The sequence below is a fragment of the Meleagris gallopavo genome, chromosome 11 (assembly GCF_000146605.3).
Source record: "Meleagris gallopavo isolate NT-WF06-2002-E0010 breed Aviagen turkey brand Nicholas breeding stock chromosome 11, Turkey_5.1, whole genome shotgun sequence".
In the NCBI taxonomy this organism is placed as follows: Eukaryota; Metazoa; Chordata; class Aves; order Galliformes; family Phasianidae; genus Meleagris; species Meleagris gallopavo.
The window spans coordinates 23,227,045-23,247,162 of NC_015021.2; the positions used below are offsets into that span (position 1 = coordinate 23,227,045).

Genomic DNA, 20,118 nt, shown 5'->3' on the forward strand with positions numbered 1-20,118 from the left:
AAAAAAGATGTATTCTCTCTTATAAATGGAGAAAACTTTTCCCCATTCTTTCTCCCCCTCACTGCTCCTTCCAGCAGACCACGTGTTACGACTCCCCTGGTTTGAGCCCCCCTGTACACGTCAAACCGGCGGCACAAACGTCCACTGAAGGTGCTCATGACTACGTGCTCGTTTTACCTGATTGACTTGATTCTGCAGTGATGTTAGGAGCCCTTCCCGCTGCTCATCCTGTCCCTTAAGGCAAGTAAGTACCAAAGAAAGGAAAGGTTGCTGACTCAAGAGAGACATGCTTTGGGAGAGACAAACACAGAAGTCAATTAGTAATGTTATTTTGATAGTTCCCATCTCCACTCCCATCTTTGTTTTGTCTATTTTTTTTCTTTTCTGGAAGTAGCATTGCCTACATGTATGTCTGTTTCTGTTTTTGTAAATGAAAGCCTCACAAGACAAATTAAAAGAACGTGCACCGAGAAGTAGGAAGAGCAGCAGCCAGTTGCTATACGTGTCAGTGCTGAGAACCCACCTAGCTCAGGGCACTGCATGGCCGAGAATCACATGGACACTTGCAGGTCTGACTCAGAACATGTTATTTTAAGACTGCTTTCATTAACTAGGGATATAATTGTGGTGGAGACCAGACAGCTAAAGCTTCTAATCCATTTAGTGGCCCAAAGTGAATCCCAAGTTTCCCCTCTGAGCACTGATTAAAATGAAAGCCAACTGAATCCCACTAAAATTTTACCATGGGTTTAGCATATGTAAATCCAGAGGCAGCTTTAGCTGGTTGCAGGAAACATGCCATAACAGTGTAAGGGCATTCAGAATCCATATATATATTCTTTAGAGTACTGTGTATCCGTTGTGAACATAAAATTCAGGCAAATTGAGAGAAACATGCAGAGACAAATCTGGGAGTACAATAAGTGAAGTAAAAGAGACACTAAAAACGTGAGCAAAGGGATCTGAGTAACAGTTCATGCAATGATTTTTACAGTTTTAGCTATGTAAACTCCTAGGAAATGACACACATCCTGAACAGAACAAAACATACACCCATGCATACACATTTATTTCGTACAGGCATTCATTTCAACAGCTGTTTTCATTTGGCATTTAACTTGACTTCAGCAATTTCAGTGACAACCAGACTAAAGGGACAGCAAAATCTCTAGGCCCTGTAGGACAAACCAATTAGAAAGCCAACAGTTTCAAAAATCATGTTAAAATGGGGAGTTTTCAGAGCTAAGGAACAACATGGTAGGAGTACCTGTTAGCTTTTGCATTAATTGCCATAAGAAAAAGATGACAACCTGCAAGACAACCACTATTGCAACTGCAATCCCTGCTACACAAAGTGGTATAAATGCTTTTAATTCCGTGCATAGAAGCCAAGACAGAGGAAGGGCTTAACAGCTTCTACAGCCATTTTATTTTGAAAGCGGCTTGTTTTAGGTTTTCTACACAAGAGCTTTCCCATGGGAAAAGAAACAGAAGGCAAAGAGGGGTTCTATACTTCTCTCTACTGATGGAGGCAGGACAGCCTCTGGATGATGTGTTACAGGACTTTCACACTTTGTCTTCTGAGACCAATGGTATTTTTCAGACTAAATTAAACCTGAGCCCTGGCTGGGTTCATAACTTACATGCTGCACAGAAGTGAACCAATGAGGTCTTGTGACGCAACAGCCCAGTGCCCAGTACAGCCCTCCTTCAAAAATACCTGTCAGCTCTGTTTACAGAGATCTCCCAAGGTCATACCTCTTTTGCTTCTGTCTATCTCTTTCCTTCTTAGAAGATGACCCCAAATGCTGACCTTTCTCCAGCTCCTCTCCCGCAGCTTTCAAGACCCTACCTTGAACTGAGGTAGGTAGTTTTGCAATCAAGGGAGCCACGAGCCACACTCCTCGCCACTCAGAGGAACTAGAAATAGAACAAGCTTGCTTCAGCCAAAGTATCCGTGCAGTTTTGCAACCAGTGCTAGCTGCTACAATACCAAACTGCTTTAATAAGGACACAACACACTGCAGTAACTAGCGTGGACAGAGCAATCATAATTTCTGGTTTCCGAAAATTCAAGAATAATTATCAGAAATAATTTATTGTTAAACTAAGGCACACAGCAGTAATCTTCAGGTAAGTCATTCCTGTTTCGAGAGCAAAAAGTCTAGGCAATCTATGCATAATTAAGCATCACGTTGGCTAAAATAATTAAAAAGGTGCTACAGAAAATACCTTAGGAATGTCTTTTTACCATTCTGTCTTGTATTACTTGTGTCAGCATTTCCAACAGAGTTTGGATTGAAGAGGCCTATACCAGAGTTAGAAGAGTTATTGTTTAGATCAGCGGATTGCTGAAACACCTCTATTGTCGCCTTTGCAATATTATCCAACAAGCTGTTCATTTCAGCCACAGACCCAGAACCCTACAGTAAAACATAAGTAAACTAGCACATTCATGGTATGCTTGCTCATGGACTACGTTAAAATTTAACATACTTTTTTGCATTAAATATTTAGATAAGAAAGGCTGAAGACAAATACTCACAGGCTCCTTTGTGCACTGCTTGATCATTAGCTGCAGCTCCAACCAAGACTGCCGGAGAGTCCACTGGTCTAAGTTCTGGGTAGGAATCAGCATTACAGACACACGTGTCAACTCTTCAAAGGTTTGAGGGGGAAAAGGTCTCATACTATGTGCAAAAACCTGATCTTATAAGCAGACCATCACCAGCAGCACTCTTTGAAAATCTGATGGCACCTTGAGATACCAGACCTCCCTGAGAATGTATGCCAACTGTCCACTCTCATTACTCAGTGCCCTTAACGTGCAACTTTTCTGAATAGAAACCATGCTCTCTGCAAAATCTGAGTCTAGTAAAATACAAGTACAGAAAATATAATGTGCCCTTTCATTAGCAATTACATTTAACCACGTATTGCCATGCAAATAGATGCGGTGTATTTGGTACGAGGTCATCCAGACACCACTAAATTAAATCCAGCAGCTGAAGTGACTGTTTTGCAGCACACCAATTCCTTTTACTCTTGTTCTGGACGTCACTGACTTGAACCTTCAAAGTTCTACTCAAAGAAACACAGTTCTGTATTTTGAGAAATGAAATGCTCCTGAGCTAGCTGAATTTGAGCAGATGATCAGTTGAGGACCATGCAGACAGCATCTGAGCCTTTTCCATGGAGCACAAATGTCTTTTAGCCCACTGCCATCACAGAGATCTCCTGCAGAATGCATCCCACCTCAGCACCCCCAGAGCTGCTCCCTTCCAGCAGTGCCCAGTGACTGACACACAGCAGTAACGGTGCACACGCTGCACACTTGTTTCCTCCACAGCAATGGAATCAGAAGCAATGAAACACCAGAAGTCACACTGCAAAATGGCTAGAGCAAAGACTGGGGATCCTGAGCAAGTAGAACTTCTAAAGAATTATGGCCTACTGTTAGACTGCACCAGGAACTGCAAAGCAGTGCTGCTGAGTGACAGCCTAAGAGTTACTACATCAGTGGTAATTCTTCCCCTTCCTTTTGTCCACTGCTTTACCTGAAGAATGCGTTTGATGTGCTGCCTCTGAGGGTTGTCCCCCTCGGAGCATTCTTTCACACCATGAGGATAACAGATAAGCTGAAGAAGTTTCTGCGCTTGCTTGTTTGAAAGAACAGGATCCAAAATTAGATCTTTATCTGTGCACAGTCTCTCAGGTTCCTTTAAGCAGTGCTCTCCAACCCATTCCTGTAAGTAATCAGACAACAGCTTCACAAAATAGCTTCAGTGTAATACTAACGTCTGGTAAACTAAAAAACAGAAAAGGGATTTTCAGCATGCAAAACTTAAAGGGAAATATTGTTCACGTGAGACTATAAATGTCTTCCATCATTCATACCTGAAAGAGTAAGACCTAACTTTTGGTTCCAAAAGTTTCTTTTATGCTTTGAAAGCAACTTTGCAATAGAACAAATATTACTGCAAAAGCACTTTGAACAGACAGCTGATGGAATGTTCTGCTCAAGAGCCAGGTAGGAAAAATGAATCTGAGCGCACAGGTGGATGCTAGAAACTAACTTATGCTTCTGTGTATTTCTCTTTAGCCTTGATAACATCCGTCTCAGTGTATTAAACCAGTACAGGAAAACCAGTGAGAACTCATATACTGAAATACATCAGCATCCATTCTGCACCAAAATACACATTATCCTTTTCAAACGAAACACCACTCTTTCTCTATGTGAAGAGTGCAGTTTTACACATTACCTGCTGGCAAATGCTTCTTAGCACATATCTAGCATACTCGCTTAAACTGGCAGTTTCTATGGAAACAGCTTTTCCACGTGATTTCAGAGCGTGAGAGGAAGCCCACATTTCATCCTCAGGGATCTCATCCAGCAAGCCTCTCACGGGCAGCTCCTCGTTCTTCACAGGGGTCACACTGCTGCTGCCGATCTCAGCATCACCTGCAGAGCAGGAGCAGAGGGTGAGCACTACCCAAAGCCCAGTGCCTCCAGGCAGGGGCATCTCCCGAGGCATGGGAGCAAGGAAGGAGTGAGGCAGTGGCTTCCAAAAACAAGGCAGCGCTGGGAGTCTGTCAGAAAACCACTACGCCCAACGTATTGTCCACTTCCTTCCTTTTGTGTAACATCTTTCTGATGGATATTTCAGAAGTAGGAAAAGTTTTATAGGAACTCAACACAACTTAAAGCATGGTGTGCTCCACAGGAAAGGGCCCACTAGTGCATGGAATTGCTTTGGCAGATAAGGAGGAGTTGGGTTACTTCTTCTCAGATGACTCTTGTTTTTCCAAGTCTTCTCTCTATTCTGATTTAGAAACACTCCACACATCAAGAGACAAGTTTGGGCTGATGGTTCCCTCAGCCTGTTTCAGCATGGACTCCTTCACCAGAGAGATGGACCTTTGTGGGAATGGAGAAGGGCAGCACATGCTGAGGGAGCTCTGGCAGAGCCCAGGAGCCCCTCCTCTCTGCAAGGCATCAGCTCAGCATGGCCACACCATCTGGCTGAAACAAGCAGGGCTGAGCAGATAGGACAGGATGCAAAAAATCAAACCTGTAAAAGTTTTAACATAACTGATGTAAGGCTTGGACAAGGAAGAAGATGCAGCTCCAGGGTGGAAGAGTAGAGAAATGAGCCCAAACTGCCGCACACAGTAACACCCTGTGAGACCATACAGAAGCGTGCATGACGACAGCCTGCACGTGAAGCAGGCTAACACAGCCAAACATCTCAAGTCAGCAGAAATTTCTGTGGATCATACCTGGTTCACCATTATGACAGTCATCCTCTAGAAAACCCCTCATTTGCTATTAGCATCAACAACCAACATGGCATGACAAGTCTCATCATTAAGGACCACAGGGTTTTGAGACAGTTCTGAGACAGCGGCCAATAGAGAGCAAAACATCAGTACTCTAGCTGGAGGTACATCTCTGTGGGCATGTGCACCTCTGGAACACCTTGCTTCTTTAACTGGATATTTACTTAGCTCCAAAAATACACATCATCATAGCTTACATCGTAGCTCACATCACATCATCAAAAGCTCTAACTGAACAGAAGCCAAACCAAAAATCTGAGGCAGTTATCTGTTTGGATAAATAATACCTCCTTGTTCGTGGAGCATAGCAGTGGTTCTTCTTCAAGTTCTTCAAGGACTGGCATACACAAATTGGGATGAAGAAAAGAAAAAGATGGGAAAAGAGATCTGAGACCGTATTTCCTCTATGTACTTGATTGACTCACCAGAGTTAGAAATGCACTGGAATTTGGTATGGGGAGGTCAAAGCACAAAAAGTCAGATCTGCTTGGAGCCATCAGCTGGCACTGACTCACCAGAGAAACTCTGCCTCCTGACCCGAGAGGGAAATGCCACTCGCATGCTTCAGGAGCACAGATGGCATCTACAATTTAATTCTGTCACCAGGGCTTTCCTTTCCCAGAACCATTCCCAGGGATATGAACTAGCACTCTAGCACTACCAGGTTTTGACCCGAGCTCTAGAACAGAAGTGTTACATGTTACTCTGCATAGTCTTACCAAGCATCAGAATAGCTTTTAAGACTGCAAACACAGCTCCCACTTCTATACTGTTGTGAGCAGCAGCCAAGAGGTGACGATCACAAGAAGAACGAATTCCAGGAGGTAGCTTTCCTACGGAGAGAAGGATAAATCTTGTAGAAAATGGTTATGCTTTACATCTACACTAGCTACAGAAGTACAGCAACTGAATGAAGAACTGAACATCCTAATTGAAGCTGAAGACCAATGGGTAAGTCGTGGATACATGGTGCTTTGGTTCTGAATGGCAGCCGAGCAGCGCCCACACAGCCACGGTGATTTTGTCTGCCACTGCCACACCACGAGGATGCTGACGATGCACAGCCAGGGCAGCCAACCCCAGCTGACCAAAGGGATTCTCCATACCATGTGGCACTGTGCTCAGCAACACAGGCTGGCAGGAAAGAAAGGGGAAGCAGGGGATGTTCAGAGTGATGCCATTTGTCTTTCCAAGAAACCATTGTGAGTAGTGCACACTCACTTATTTTGCTTGAGTATGTAAGAGCAGCTCATTCATTTCTGTTCAAAAAAGAAACTACTAATTTTAGACAGAAGAACTTGACATCATTTAATAGTTTAAAATAATAACTGCTTTCAGTTTATTCCTCCCTTAGAAACAGCCTTGTCATCAAGTTTGCTGAAACATTTAGAAGTCAAAACACAGGTGATTTCAATGGTTATTTGCTTTTAACTGCCACCTACTTGTGCCTTGCCCCTTTCCTTCCTCTTTTGTCTGTGGCAAAACACACAGGTTAGACCACAGAGCATTCCAATTAAGAAGGACAGACACGTTAATATAGTCTGAGGTCCAATTTCCTCACATTTCTGCCGTTGGACTATAGGTGTTGCCCTATTTTGCCCTATTTTAAAAGCACATTTAATTTCTAATTACACGCAAAGCTATCACACTGCATTACGTTTATCCCTATCCACTTCTATCTCCCTGCAGAAGGACCCCACTGAGAGCCACCACTGCCCCAGCAAACTCAGCACAACAGAGAGCGTGGCCGTGGTACTGCCAGCACACGGGGACATGGCTGCTGCGATGAAATTCACAAACAGAATGAGAGCTATCAGGACAGAACTTCTAAAGCTCTTTCTCTGCTGAAGTGTACGTGGGTGCTGCTTTAAAACATAATTCTTTTTCTTAAGATATGGAATCAATATGGCGGATCTTGCCAACAGAGTAAATGCCTGAATGGCCAGCTCTTGCCAATGAACAAGTTTCAGTAAACATACAGAGTTTCATAAGCACACAGAGCTTTATTTTACAAATACAGAAGAATACTACATAATAACTTTTCGCTTGTGAGGAATTTTTTTCTTTAAGCAGGCTGTCATTTCTAGTTGTACCACGGATATTTTCACACACCATATCTGAAGCCACTGCTCTGAAACAAAAGGACCACTCAGCAGGCAGCTTACCTGCTCCCTGGGGAAAGAGGCAGACCTGCGGTGTCCTGAAGAGGTGCAGGAGAAGCCGACAAGTCATCCTGGCCCCAGGCTCAGCATCTGGGTCCCCACAGGCTATGGAAGATGGGACACGGACGTAGGGCATCTACCCAGGACCTCACAAGACACGCTGTCAGGCCTAGAAAGGTTCTACTTCACAGCCCCATTTTAAATGCAAGTACAATAATTTCATCAACAAGAATTAGCATTTCTGGCCTTGAGCCATTCAAAACCAGGAAAGAACAGCGTGATTTTTGTTAAGTCAGAGACCTAACTAATGGCAGAAATGAATACATGATTAAACTGGCTTTTGAAAGTCAAAATAGAAATAAGAAACACAAATCTAGGCAGAAAGTGAAAAGAAACATGCAATGTGGCCAACAAAGAGGAACACAGGTTCCAGGCTGGATGCAACATCGGGCACTGACAGCAGAAGGAAATGAGAGACAAATGCTTGCTGTGGGCTGCAGAAGATAAAGGTGAGTTTCCAAGATGTGTCTAAGCACAACTTAAGTAGATCTGGTAGACATTCAAGCATGTAGTGTAGTGCACAAAAGTCCTGAGCAGAAAATGATGCTGCATAACACCAGAAGGCAGGCACTGCCAGCAGCTCTGCTACCACTTGTCAGCCATGGAGCTCTGCCATAACCCAGCGCCCTCCTTTTAGGAACTACATACAATAGTTATAGGGACATACATGCTGTGCATACAACAGGTGGCTTTTCCTACAGGAGAGCACTTCTCACTTCTTACTCAATCAAAGGAAACTCCCTAAAACGTCTTAAGCTTTTCACTGTAAGTTTTTCTCTCGATGTGTTCTTACCAGCTGCAAGAAGAGAAGGCAGTGCTACGTGCTGAACGACATCTTCCAGAGAAAAGCACTGCCGGGCAATCAGTATGGCAATGAAAGTGGCCAGGGAATCGTGGAATGACAGATCACTCACCTGGGAGGGAAAACATGGCAATGCTTCACATGACAGCACGCACACTGCTGCTATGATTATTAAGGAACTATGAGAATAAACAGTCAAATGTGTACACGTAAGCAACCAGCTATACATCTTAGTGTGCCCGCAAACTTTTTGTGACAATACTGATAGCTCTTAAATCTAAATTACATCTATTTCAGATATCACAAATTAATTCCAAAGTAACAACCGCCAGTCTTATACAAATCTGGGAAAATATAACACCAATAAAAACTGGTAACACCAACAATCATTCATTCCTTCGCTTCAGGACAAGAATATATCCCCAACATTCACAGCTTCAATCAGTTCCTAAACTGAGGATCAGTACATTGGATCAGATATTGAATACAGTTACTCATTATAATCTTGTTGACTTTGACAAGACTATGGCAACTTGTATCGGGGAGAAAAGAACAGAAAACACCTCTACAATCTAAAAGCCAGAGTCATTAAAATAGAGATGGTTATTTACATATCCACTCTTTTAGAGAAAGTACATCTGCTCCTTTCCAAAAGCACCTCCAAATCTTACATACCATTCCATAACAAAGAGAAAACTCTAAGCACTGCCCTCATTTAACTTCAAACTGAAGATGTAGGAAAGAATAAAAATCAGAAATCTCAGTCCAAAGTCCAACGAAAAGCCTTGAAAACTTCAGCAGACAAATGACTAAACTGTGCCCAGCATTACATACTGAATGGAGACCTTACTGCAGCTCTATGTGTTTCCCAGGTAAATAGGTTCAAGAGCACTTCAGAAGGTGAACTTACATCCACACTGCAGAGCAGATCATTGAAACCCCACACGTGATTGGAAGAGCAGCAAAGAGCTTTGACAACCCCCAGCCACTCTGAGCTCAGCACGGTGCAGCACGCCGTCAGCTCTGCACAAAGGTTTGCTATGTCATTAATCCTAGGAGAGAAGAACAAAACAAATACATATTCAGGTCAAAGCAAATTCCTGCTTGGCAAAAGAAAGGGCGTTTCCCTACTCAAGGTGGAGGTAATGGCCAAATATGATTATGCTGCACATAATCTTATGCTATCCAGCTGTGGACAACTGCAGCACCCAGAAGAAACAATACGTGACTCGCAGCCCATGGCATGCATAGATCTACCATGGGCCCTTTATTCTGTGCAAACCCTGCTGTATACCCCCAACAATCTGGCTTTCCTGCCCACTGGGCACACTGCCTTTCCTCAGCACTGCCCTGCAAACAGCAGCAATGATGTCTTTCATGCAAACATGCCACAAGAAAGCAGTGCGTGCAGTGCTCCTCACCCCACCCCCTGCTCAGCTCGCCCTGTGCCAGGCAGCACTACTGCTTGGGAGCAGGGAGACAGAAAATTAAACGGCATGAATGAGTTCTTCTGAGAGCCTGATGGAGCTGTGGATGTGCCAGTTCACTGCAGGGGAGGAACCACACAGCCCTTAAAGGTCTCTTCCAACTCAGGTGATTCTTGAATTTCTGATTCTATGAATTTCATTCCATGCAGTTTCAGAGCTGCATATTCTGCAATGTGTGATTCAGTGTATGACTCAGTTAAATGACATTTTTAAAGACAGAGCAGAACTGACTCAGCACAAGTTATTTCTCCCCCGTTCCACAGTAAAACTTTTTTGGACACATTTCCTCTTTGCTGTGTACAGAATTGCTTCATCTCAGCTGCTCCTCTCTGCCAAGGATGCCCCAAGTTCCCCAGATGCCTTCAGACCATGAAAGGGGAGAAAGACACATAGCACACACCCTGGGCAGGAGCCAATCCGAAGGAAAAATGTTCCCCATTCCCTCAGGTTTTGTGGTTTGCCAGCAGCCTTTACAATGACGGCTGGCCACTGCTGCAGCGAGGCCTAACTATCAAGACTATCTTCATACATATTGGAGCAGTACTGGAACACCAAAGTCTGGTAATTTTCATTGTTTAATAGGAATGAAGGTGCTGGGGACAGGGATAAAGACTGGATCCCAAACCAGCACCCCTTGCGTCCTATACCAGGGACTGCACGACTGGAAAACAGCAAGGCAGCTTTAGTGCCACAGTGCTGCTTTTGCACAAGACAGAGGTGATGCACAGAGGGAGGAGCGACGTAAAACTCTACACCAGTGTTAGTAATTTTACTGCAGGGGTTCTTCACTACCTTGAGATCACCTAGAAAGCTCTAAGAGCTGTAAGGTCCAGCAGTGACACACAGGATCAGACCAAACTCCGCTGTACTGCGACAAGAGCTGGACCCTGCTGGTGCTACAGGCAGACAGAGCTGGGCAGCCTGCTGGGTGCTGATGCCACCCTACACTGCGATGGCTGGAGCCCTGCTGGAGCCACGCTCTGAGAAGTCTAAGCTACTCTTAACATCCAACTGACAGCTGTTATAAATCTAGTTGCTTCTATCCAATAAAAGTTTTAAATACTTCTTACAAAATAGTTTTTGAAAAGTTACATATTACCTACAAAGACGAATTTCATAAAAAATAAATTAACTTGCACACTTAATGAATTAAGCATAGATTGCATAATAAGGAAATGATCTAATGCAGAATCTTCCCTCGTTTGCAGGCATCTAATGGGCTGCACTGCACTGAGCTGTCCTACCCGGAACAGCACATCTGCTGACGTTACAGCTTCCAGCTTACCCTACAGTGAGCAGCTCCTACTAGCTACTCCTTCCTGTTAAATTACGCAGGTTGATTTAATTAATGTCACTTAAAGGAAACTTACTAAATACATTTTCAGCAATCAGAAAGAGTAATGAATGAAAACTACTGCAACAGAGACACAAACCAAACAGGTGAAAGGAAATCTCACGTGTGCCATGTAAAAATGCATACGGTTCCAACTCCAGAGGGTTTCCCTTACCTTCCTGCATCTTGGTGCCCCATACACACATTCATTAGAGCGTTGCAGACGAAGCTGTAGCGGTTGGCTGCGTTGTCACTCAGGATCTTGCCCAGCATTGAGTAGTTAATGCTGTGAGCAGAAGGGTTCTCAATAAAATCTAGCATGAACTCCGGATCCCACAGCAGATTGGAATTTGAAGGCTGAACATTGCTGTATATTGTTTGCTTCACCTTAGAACAGGCACTACTGAGGACCAAAACAGAGAGATTGCCAAAAGTAGAGGTACTCTGCACAATGTTATTGGACACGGTGGGATCATCAAGTCCTAGCTTGATTACCACTGTGCACAGCATCAAAGCCCAGTTTGGTAAGAAGCCTCTGTGCCGTCCACTGACACTGTGAGTGGCCAGGTAAAAGAGCACACACGTACTCCTTTTGGCAGTGGCTTACCAAACACCACAGCCTTTCCTTGTAAGTTGTCAAAAAGTGAATAAACTGTTTATTAAGGAAAATTTAGTGAATGTGATTAAACACACTAACAATACCAAACTAAAACATGCAGATCACCAAGTAAAACCCAGCTGAGAAATACTGCAGAGGGAATTGTAAGTCATTGCCAAAGCACTGCAATGTCAAGAAGGTAAGTCTCAAAATTTGTACATTTATGAACCGTATTTTATTGTCCCTTCAAACTGACGTAGAGAGAGAGAAACAGCAGGACTCACTGCATGCTAAGAAGCTGCTGAAGCAGTTACTGGTGCAGGTTAGAGGGTTTGGTTTGTTTTAATAGCAGTATGGAAACCAAGAAGAAAAGCAGTGATGCAACACCATCCGATATACAGCTGCTGAAGAAATGTATGCATCAATTTTACTGCATTAAAATAAATTTTAATTCAGTTTTCACAGAATTTCCAGCTTCGCTTATCTGAAAAGGGACCTTTAAACTACATTACTGGGTGATTTTATATCCCAAATATCTCTGGATTATTAGATGACTTTTTGAATTTCTGTTGCAGGGTAGGATGTTTCTTGCATTAGTGAACTTCAGATTTTAGGTAGAAGAATGACCACACATCTAATACATTTCTGTAGTTCTTTAGTTTCATTTTCCTACTGTTTCTCAAACTAAATACTACTATTCCCACATGCTCATAAACTCATTGAAAAGTTACTACTGAGAACTCTTTTCTTGCTCACCATGAAACAAAAACCACAAATCTGAAACACACAGCCCTAATCCAGGTGTATAACTTAGGAGGGGAAACAGTGACTGGGATGGTTTGTAACTCTCACGAGACCTATACTTGCATATGAAAGGTTTTCCATCCCCCTTTAAAAAGTAAGAGCCATAAATACAGCATACAGCTATCTGAAATATTATTTTAATTAAAAAATCAAGGAACTGGACAATGGAGCACAAAACTTCCCAAACTCAAACATGATTGTTTGTGTCTCTCCCCACATCAAAGAAACATTTAATAGAATGGCAGAGCTGTGTCAACTGAGATTTTGTTATTTTCTATCCAGCACTGTAAGTACTACAGCCTATCACTAAAGCACTGCAGATTAGCATTACGCTACAGCAGATCAGCTCCACGGAACCCGGAGAAGTGGAGGCGTGGGAAGACCCAAAGCTGTGCAGCACCGCTGCCTCCACCTTGCCCCACGCCCTCACTGTGCTGCCGAGCAGAGCATGAGCAGATCCCTGCCACTGCTCCTCCAGGGCAGCTACAGCACCTACCCAGCACTGCTCGGGTCCCTGCCCCGCACTGCTGCACTGAGCTCGGGCAGGAGGACTGCGCCCATAACGGTAAAGCTGCAAAGATGGCGGTGCATTTTCCATGGAAAGCAAACTGAACTGAAAGCCAGGAGTCTGCGGCAGGCGAGGAACGATCCCAGGAGAACTCACCTGAAGAGGTCTCCAAACTTGCTTCGCAGGTGGCTGCAGGACACATACAGGTCATAGAGGTAGGCCAAAATACATCTTTCTGGGGAGGAACACTCCGAGGGATTAACAACATGCTTCACCACTCCACACAACCTGCGAAGACAAAACCATTCTGAGTTCATTCCAACACATCTCGTATCGTTACACGTCACAAAACCCTTTATGGCAGGGTGATGGCAAACCTTGCACGCACAGACTGATGGGGCCCACGTGAAGTTTGGTGTCACCTGTGAGCTCACATGGGTGCCAGAGGAGGGGACACAGAAGTACCGGGGAGCCCAGGGCACAACCGAGCAAGAGGGCAGCAAACCAAGACACAGCTCCCACCATCTGCCGCGCTCCCACCATCTGACGAGCTCCCGCTGGCCGGAGCGGGCCGCGGAGGTGAGCCACTACACCAGGCTGAGGATGGCTCTGAGCTGGCTTGCAGCCTGCCAGCAAGGGCTGCTGCTGCAGCTCGCGGCGCCAAGCACTGCTCAGTCTCACCACCTGAACCTGAACACATATTTTATTTAAAAATAACAACAGAAATACTTTCAGGAAGACGAGCTGCCACAAACCCTTCAAAGACTTGTGCAGTTTGCTCCGAGTTGAGAATGAGGCAGGCGTGGTAGCGCCGCAGGACAGCAACGATGCACACACACAGCCCCGTGGTGTAGCTCCCTGCCAGGCTGGACGACTTCAGCAGCAGCTCTGCCTCCACCACGCTCAGCTCGTTCAGCAGCTGAGAACATACACCAGAACAAGCAACTGAGAACAACTTCCGACATGTAAAATAGGGGCTAAAAAACAACAATTAAGGAAAAACTAAACGGCACACCAACGTGGAATTCCTTGCTTGACAAAGAATGAGGGAAAGAGGCAGCCAAGTAAACTGTAACGTACAGACGTGCTCCTCAGAACTGTTTTTCAGAAGCAAACAGCATTTCCGCCACCCAAATGCTTTGCTGTGTAACAAGATGCTTGAGCCTAAAACTGTGAAGCCCATATGAAAATATTTTATGCTAAAATAATCCAGATTTTTATTAATTACCAAAAAAAAATACAGCTAGCCTTTATCTGTAACAGTCAAAGACAGGCAGGAGGGGAAGTATCTGGCATGTTGTTTCAGAGGTTAGGAAACTGAAATAGAGAAAAGCACACAGCAGCAAATCAGGAGAATGTGCTGCACAGCACTTTTTTCCTTCTGGTTTCACACTATGTGTATCACAGCTGTGTCCCAGTGTATCCATTCATAAAACAAACTCTTTTTACCTGTATTGCAAAGTCTATCAGTCCGTTGATATTCAGTGCTGGTTCCATGAGATCAAAGATCAGCTGTATGTGGTGAGCCAAGGGGAGGTGATAGGATGTTCCTGAGGCAAAGCTAGTTATCTGTTCGAGAACATTGCTGGAGATCTGTGAAAATAAATGTTGAAAGGCTGTATGACATCCCAGGGCTTCTCAAACATACCAGTGCTCCAAAAATCCTGCTTTGTAACTGCTAATAGCAGGTGACAGCACTTTGTAGATAACAGCATTAACAAATCATGTACAAGCACAGTCTATATGTTACTCTACCATCCTGCAATATAGCAATGCTGCTATATTTTCTACAGTGATCACGCAGAAAATGCTGGTCTGCTGCTTTGCAGCTGAGGGTCAAACTCTTCTTGACAAATACCTACTTTTAAAATGCAATTTTTGTTTCAAAGAGAGCCCAAATCTTTTTTTTCAACCTACGGAATTGTGATTTTTGGACAGTGATAACAACTCACACTTCACCCTGCAAACATAACGTGCAATAAATTCATTCAGAAGAAAAGCACTGAAGATGTGTTATAAATTAAATATCAGTCATTCACTGTTAGTCTTTTCCTAGGCTGCCCTCAGAGTATCAGAAACACTTTGATACAGAAACAACTGGAAGTGAGACATTGGCACGTGAGTCCTGACAGACGCCAGGAGCACCAAGCTCGTCATCCCAAGGAAGTTATTTCTGATCCCCATTCAGCTGCAAAGACAGCTTGTTAATAGCAAAGGCTGAGTACCAGTTTTAACAGCAAGGGACGAACAAACTGTATTATCCAGCTGTTTTCCACAATGTACTCAACACGTTGCACCAACACGCAGATGAGCTCACCATCCTTCACACAAATGCAGGAACAGACCTTACACACATGCAAGAGATTGGCTGATAAGACCTAATTTACCAGTGAGCCCTAAACAAAGCTGAACTGAAACGTAAAATTGAGTTCCAAATTTTCAATTAAAAAAATCAAATCTATAATAACCCCGAAAGCTTCTTGCAAACAAACAGACAAACACAGAAAAAGCAAACAAAAGCATCTTGCAAACAAAACAAAGAAATACCCACAGAAGCAGTATTTTAAAATACCAACACAGCACTTTTTTTCTCTTACCTTAAAAGAACAGTGATATTCCTAGCATATATAAAACGCTTCTTAAAAACCCACATTTGTCCCCTAATTGATAACTCAACAGCAGGACACAAGAGGCTACAGTTTCATACAAGGGAAGTACCTGAGACGTCACCTGATGTTGGTCAAAATATGACAGCTGCTGTAGTTTTGTGAACACAGTCTCAAGAGTTGGAAATGCTTCTTGTTTGTTCTTCCTGGCTTTTTGCCCTTCATCCCCAACTTAACAGATAAAAGATTATTTTGGTCATTTTATATTTCATGGAGCCCTAGTAGCTACGCATTATTATCGCTTTTTAAGACATTTAACAGAAAAAACATCACTTATGATTACATAAAATCCTTCTTCCCTCAGTCTTCTACATAACAATGTGAAAGATACTTTAAGGGCATCAGTGCAAAAAAGATGATATTCAATAACAACTGAAAAATGGTCACACTGCTTTGCTAGGAAGGCAACCAAAGCGTATTACTGCCTGGCCAGAGCACCAAACTCCAGGCTTTATCCCCACACTGGTGCAGACAGCCTGGCTGCCATAATGCTGAGCAGGGCAGGGCAGCAGGCTGCACCTCATGCTGGGGCTGCACAGCTCCCAGCATCTCTGCTATGGGCTACCAGGCAGCAGTATGAAAGCATTTACCACCCGTTTCAGTAGTACTCTTCTTATTCAGAATCTTCAGGATGTCTTTGGTAATCTTCCTCAACTGATGTCGTGCCTCATCACGCTCCTTCCCAACGCCATAGAGGAGAATCATGCGCTGGTTACACTCATGACTTGAAGATTCATCCTGAAAAGAGCAGGAGGAGTGAAATCTCTCATCACTGTTCTGACATCGCTTGCAGAAGCCCAGCAGCCCAAACTGCAACAAGCAATAGTGAACATTTCATTGCAAAAAGCATCTCCTGTGATTATCACTGTGGAGGAAACAGCACCAAGCGAAATCGCTGAACAGCCAGGTTCAGAACGCAGAGGGAATACATGTCATCAGGTACTACACGCCCCGTAGGGACCTACAAAGACAGGGCCAGGAGATGCACACCGTGCCCATCCCCAGCCCCACGGCAGGCAGCACTGAGCGCGCAGAGCACATGTCCAGCGGCTGCTCCTCACCTCTCTCTATGTACAACTCACTAAGAAGAAGATGCCGTCCAACTCTCAAGACTGTGTTTTGTAAATCCAAAAGAAGCTGACGTGTGTATAGTTTACTGAAACTCTAACTAGTTACATTTAGTCTTCTACTACCATGGATCACAAGAATTTGATGCCAAATTCATAACTTTAGAACTGGAAGAACTGCTCAGCAAATTATAAAAGGTTTAACTATTTTTAAATTATAAAATAAAATCACCTTCTCCAATCACTACTTCTCTTTACCAACGAGACCACTCAGTTTTCAAACGAGGGCTGCGTACAAAAGTGATAACAAACAGCTCCGTGCAAATCACAAGACACAGAGATGGGAGCACAGCTCCACGCTCAGCAAAGTTGTGCCGGCTTACGAAATACATGATACGATCTCCTTTAAAAATAGCAGCTCTATTCGTAGGTCAAAAGCAGGAAGTAAACCTCTAATTATATAGAAAGTTCTATTTCTCCCTCTGTTCTGGAAGAAATAAAAGCAGAAGCACCGATGGTGTCACCCGGGATCAGCAGCTGTCCTCCCGGCTAAGGAGCCAGACCCTGCACGCCAGCAGCCCCGGCACAGCAGCGGCCCCAGGACCGCAGCAGCTGAGGCCCCCCGGCTCCAGGCGCTCTCAGAGCGCTGCTGCTGCACCAGGAACCGCAGCACCCCAGCGCGGCAGCACGCTAGGTAACCCCCTCTCTGATTTCTGCTTGTTTTCTCATCTTGCATGCCTGGGGAATCCTTGCTTTGTTAGGACTGGACGTGGCAGCCGGATCTGCCACGCGCTTCAGGGCAAAAGCAGATTCTAATACTCCTCTCAAACCCTTATCGACAGAAAAGAAACTTGGCAGCTCAGTGAGGGCCGTTCGGGATGCTCAGGTGCTGGCTGACCTTGCTTTCAATGACAGAGCTCACCCCAGCCAACCGCACTCACTCCAGTGGCATCGCTGTGCACCCCAAGGCGGCCCCTTTGAGGGCACGCAGCGCCCAGCGCCTCTCCCCGCAGCACAGCACGGCCTGCCAGCTCCACGTGCTGGTGGCTGCAGCGCCTCAGTGCCACACAGCTCCGCGCCGCGGGCCGTCAGTGCTTTTCGCAGTACCACGTTGCATAGAACAGCTGATGTAGAAAAGTGACAGGAAAAACTAGTTGTGATGCTGTAAATTAATTCCTATACGAGTAAAGCTACAAAAGCCTTCACAGGCCACGCTGGCAAACGTGCGCCCGCCGCAGCAACACCCCGATGTCTGAGTGCTGACATCTCAGCTGCAGGCTGCCCACGGCCCCCTCCCCAGGCAGCCTGCAATGCCCGGCTGCCACAGCTGTCTCCTGCCCCCAAACCCCCCCAAACCCACACCGGGAACCTGCAGGGCGAGCGGCCATCCCTGCATCTGGGGGATGCGTGGGGGGAATGGTAGAGAGGGCCTTGAAGGCATCCGACAGTGGGGCTGGGCCAAGAGGAACAAGAAGGGAATTACATTTACATCGGTCTCTCCCTACCAAACGCGCACCCAAAAGGAGTTCCTCTGCCGCCTCTTTTCCACATTAAGAAGGACGTGGAAGATGACGTTTGCCCTTTCTCCTGGGGATCAGAGGACACCATTCAGGTAGTCGCTGAGCCCCACAAGGCAGAGCAGGCGCACCCAGATGGAGCTGGCAGCCCCACAGCCCATGACAGCAGCGGGCCTCTGCCCATCCTATCGCACACCTCCTCGCAGCCCCTGCCAGGCAGGGACCCCGCAGACCAGGACAGCAGCTCCCCACCCCCCGGCACGGCCATGCCCAGCACTGCCTGCTCCAACCTGCCAGCCTCAGAGCAAAGCAGTGCAGGTGGCAAAGTCCAAAAGAAATACTCCCTGTATAAAAATGAAAAATAGAATAAGAAGACTGAAATCATAAAAGGCATAATCTCCAGCTTCACTATTTTTTACTTTTCTTCTTCTTTTGTTGTTTTTGTTTTTTAGAAGGAGGGTGGAAAAGACGAAATGCAAACAGAAGCCACAAGCAACTTCAGCTACTCTATCAATGGCAGCAACTGCACCAGTGATAACAGAATCAGACAGGTCATCTTCCCCTTGCTTTACACTCTTCTCTTCCTGGTGGGTCTCACTATGAATGGCCTGGCAACGTGGATCTTCTTCAAAATATCAAGTAAATCAAATTTCATCATCTTCCTCAAGAATACTGTCATTTCTGACATCCTCATGATTCTGACTTTTCCATTTAAAATCCTCAGCGACGCACAGTTGGTACCGTGGGTGCTGAGAGGATTTGTGTGCCAGGTCAGCCAGGTCGTATTTTACTTCACCATGTACATCAGCATCTTGTTTCTCGGGTTGATAACCATTGATCGCTATCAGAAAGCCACCTCGCCATTCAGAACGTCAACCACAAGGAGCCTTCTAGGCGCCAAGATCCTCTCCATGGCTATTTGGATATTGATGTTTACTCTTTCATTACCCAACATGATTCTAACAAACAAGAAAAAACCCCTAAGAATGTAAAAAAGTGTGCTCTCTTGAAATCTGAGTTTGGCTTAGTCTGGCATGAAACCGTAAACTACATCTGCCAACTTATCTTCTGGGTTAATTTAATGGTCATAGTTGTATGCTACATACTTATAAGCAAAGAACTGTATAAGTCCTATCAGAGGACAAGATGCACGGGAAGACCATCCAAAAAATCTGTAAATCTGAAGGTTTTTATCATAATCGCAGTGTTCTTTATTTGTTTTGTGCCATTCCACTTCACCAGAATTCCCTACACTTTGAGCCAAACAAGAAATGTTTTTGACTGTTCCGCAATGAACACCTTGTTTTACTTAAAGGAGAGCACGCTGTGGCTGACATCGCTGAACGCTTGCCTAGATCCATTCATTTACTTCTTCCTTTGCAAGTCGTTTCGAAAGTCCTTGCTAGGCATGCTGTGCAAGGACACCGCGTCGCCAGGACTCGGAGCACAGATAGCGGGGCAGAATGAAAGGGACGACACTGAGGACACCCCACTTTAGCACAAAGGACCACCCAACCCTGCCTGGCCATGTACGTTTCCCTGGGGGCGGGGGGAGCAGAAGAATCCTGCTAAGGCTAACTACAATTTCACCTGCACCTTCACAAACTGCGCTACAGATGAAACACAGATCCGTGGAACCAACAGCAGCAGTTGCAGAAAGGACAAAAATTAGAACAACTGAATACAACAAGTGCACCGTCCACTCATAGGCTCCAGTTTGACAGAATTGCTGGGAAAAAGTTTGAATTTACAGTTGGAGCTGTAAGAAAAA

General features: G+C 44.9%; 2 protein-coding genes across 2 annotated transcripts in view; one reads left to right on the forward strand and one right to left on the reverse strand.

The window, feature by feature from the left end:
* The window catches only part of MED12L (mediator complex subunit 12L), a 107,545-nt gene that overhangs the window by 14,872 nt on the left and 72,555 nt on the right, over positions 1-20,118 (reverse strand). The window contains exons 17-32 of the mRNA XM_031555087.1: positions 16,354-16,501; positions 15,816-15,934; positions 14,547-14,690; positions 13,853-14,016; positions 13,254-13,385; positions 11,363-11,590; positions 9,278-9,419; positions 8,359-8,479; positions 7,509-7,610; positions 6,063-6,176; positions 4,266-4,465; positions 3,558-3,746; positions 2,546-2,620; positions 2,233-2,423; positions 1,759-1,920; positions 178-289 (exon numbers count right to left, since the gene is read on the reverse strand). Coding sequence (XP_031410947.1) covers positions 178-289; positions 1,759-1,920; positions 2,233-2,423; positions 2,546-2,620; positions 3,558-3,746; positions 4,266-4,465; positions 6,063-6,176; positions 7,509-7,610; positions 8,359-8,479; positions 9,278-9,419; positions 11,363-11,590; positions 13,254-13,385; positions 13,853-14,016; positions 14,547-14,690; positions 15,816-15,934; positions 16,354-16,501 — 2,343 coding nt within the window. The remainder of the gene's footprint in view (positions 1-177; positions 290-1,758; positions 1,921-2,232; positions 2,424-2,545; positions 2,621-3,557; positions 3,747-4,265; positions 4,466-6,062; positions 6,177-7,508; positions 7,611-8,358; positions 8,480-9,277; positions 9,420-11,362; positions 11,591-13,253; positions 13,386-13,852; positions 14,017-14,546; positions 14,691-15,815; positions 15,935-16,353; positions 16,502-20,118) is intronic.
* Positions 17,340-19,871, forward strand: P2RY12 (purinergic receptor P2Y12). Its single transcript, XM_010717061.2, is given in 3 exon segments — positions 17,340-17,524; positions 18,800-19,319; positions 19,322-19,871. Coding segments are annotated over 2 exon segments (1,023 nt in total). The 5' UTR covers positions 17,340-17,524; positions 18,800-18,820; the 3' UTR covers positions 19,846-19,871.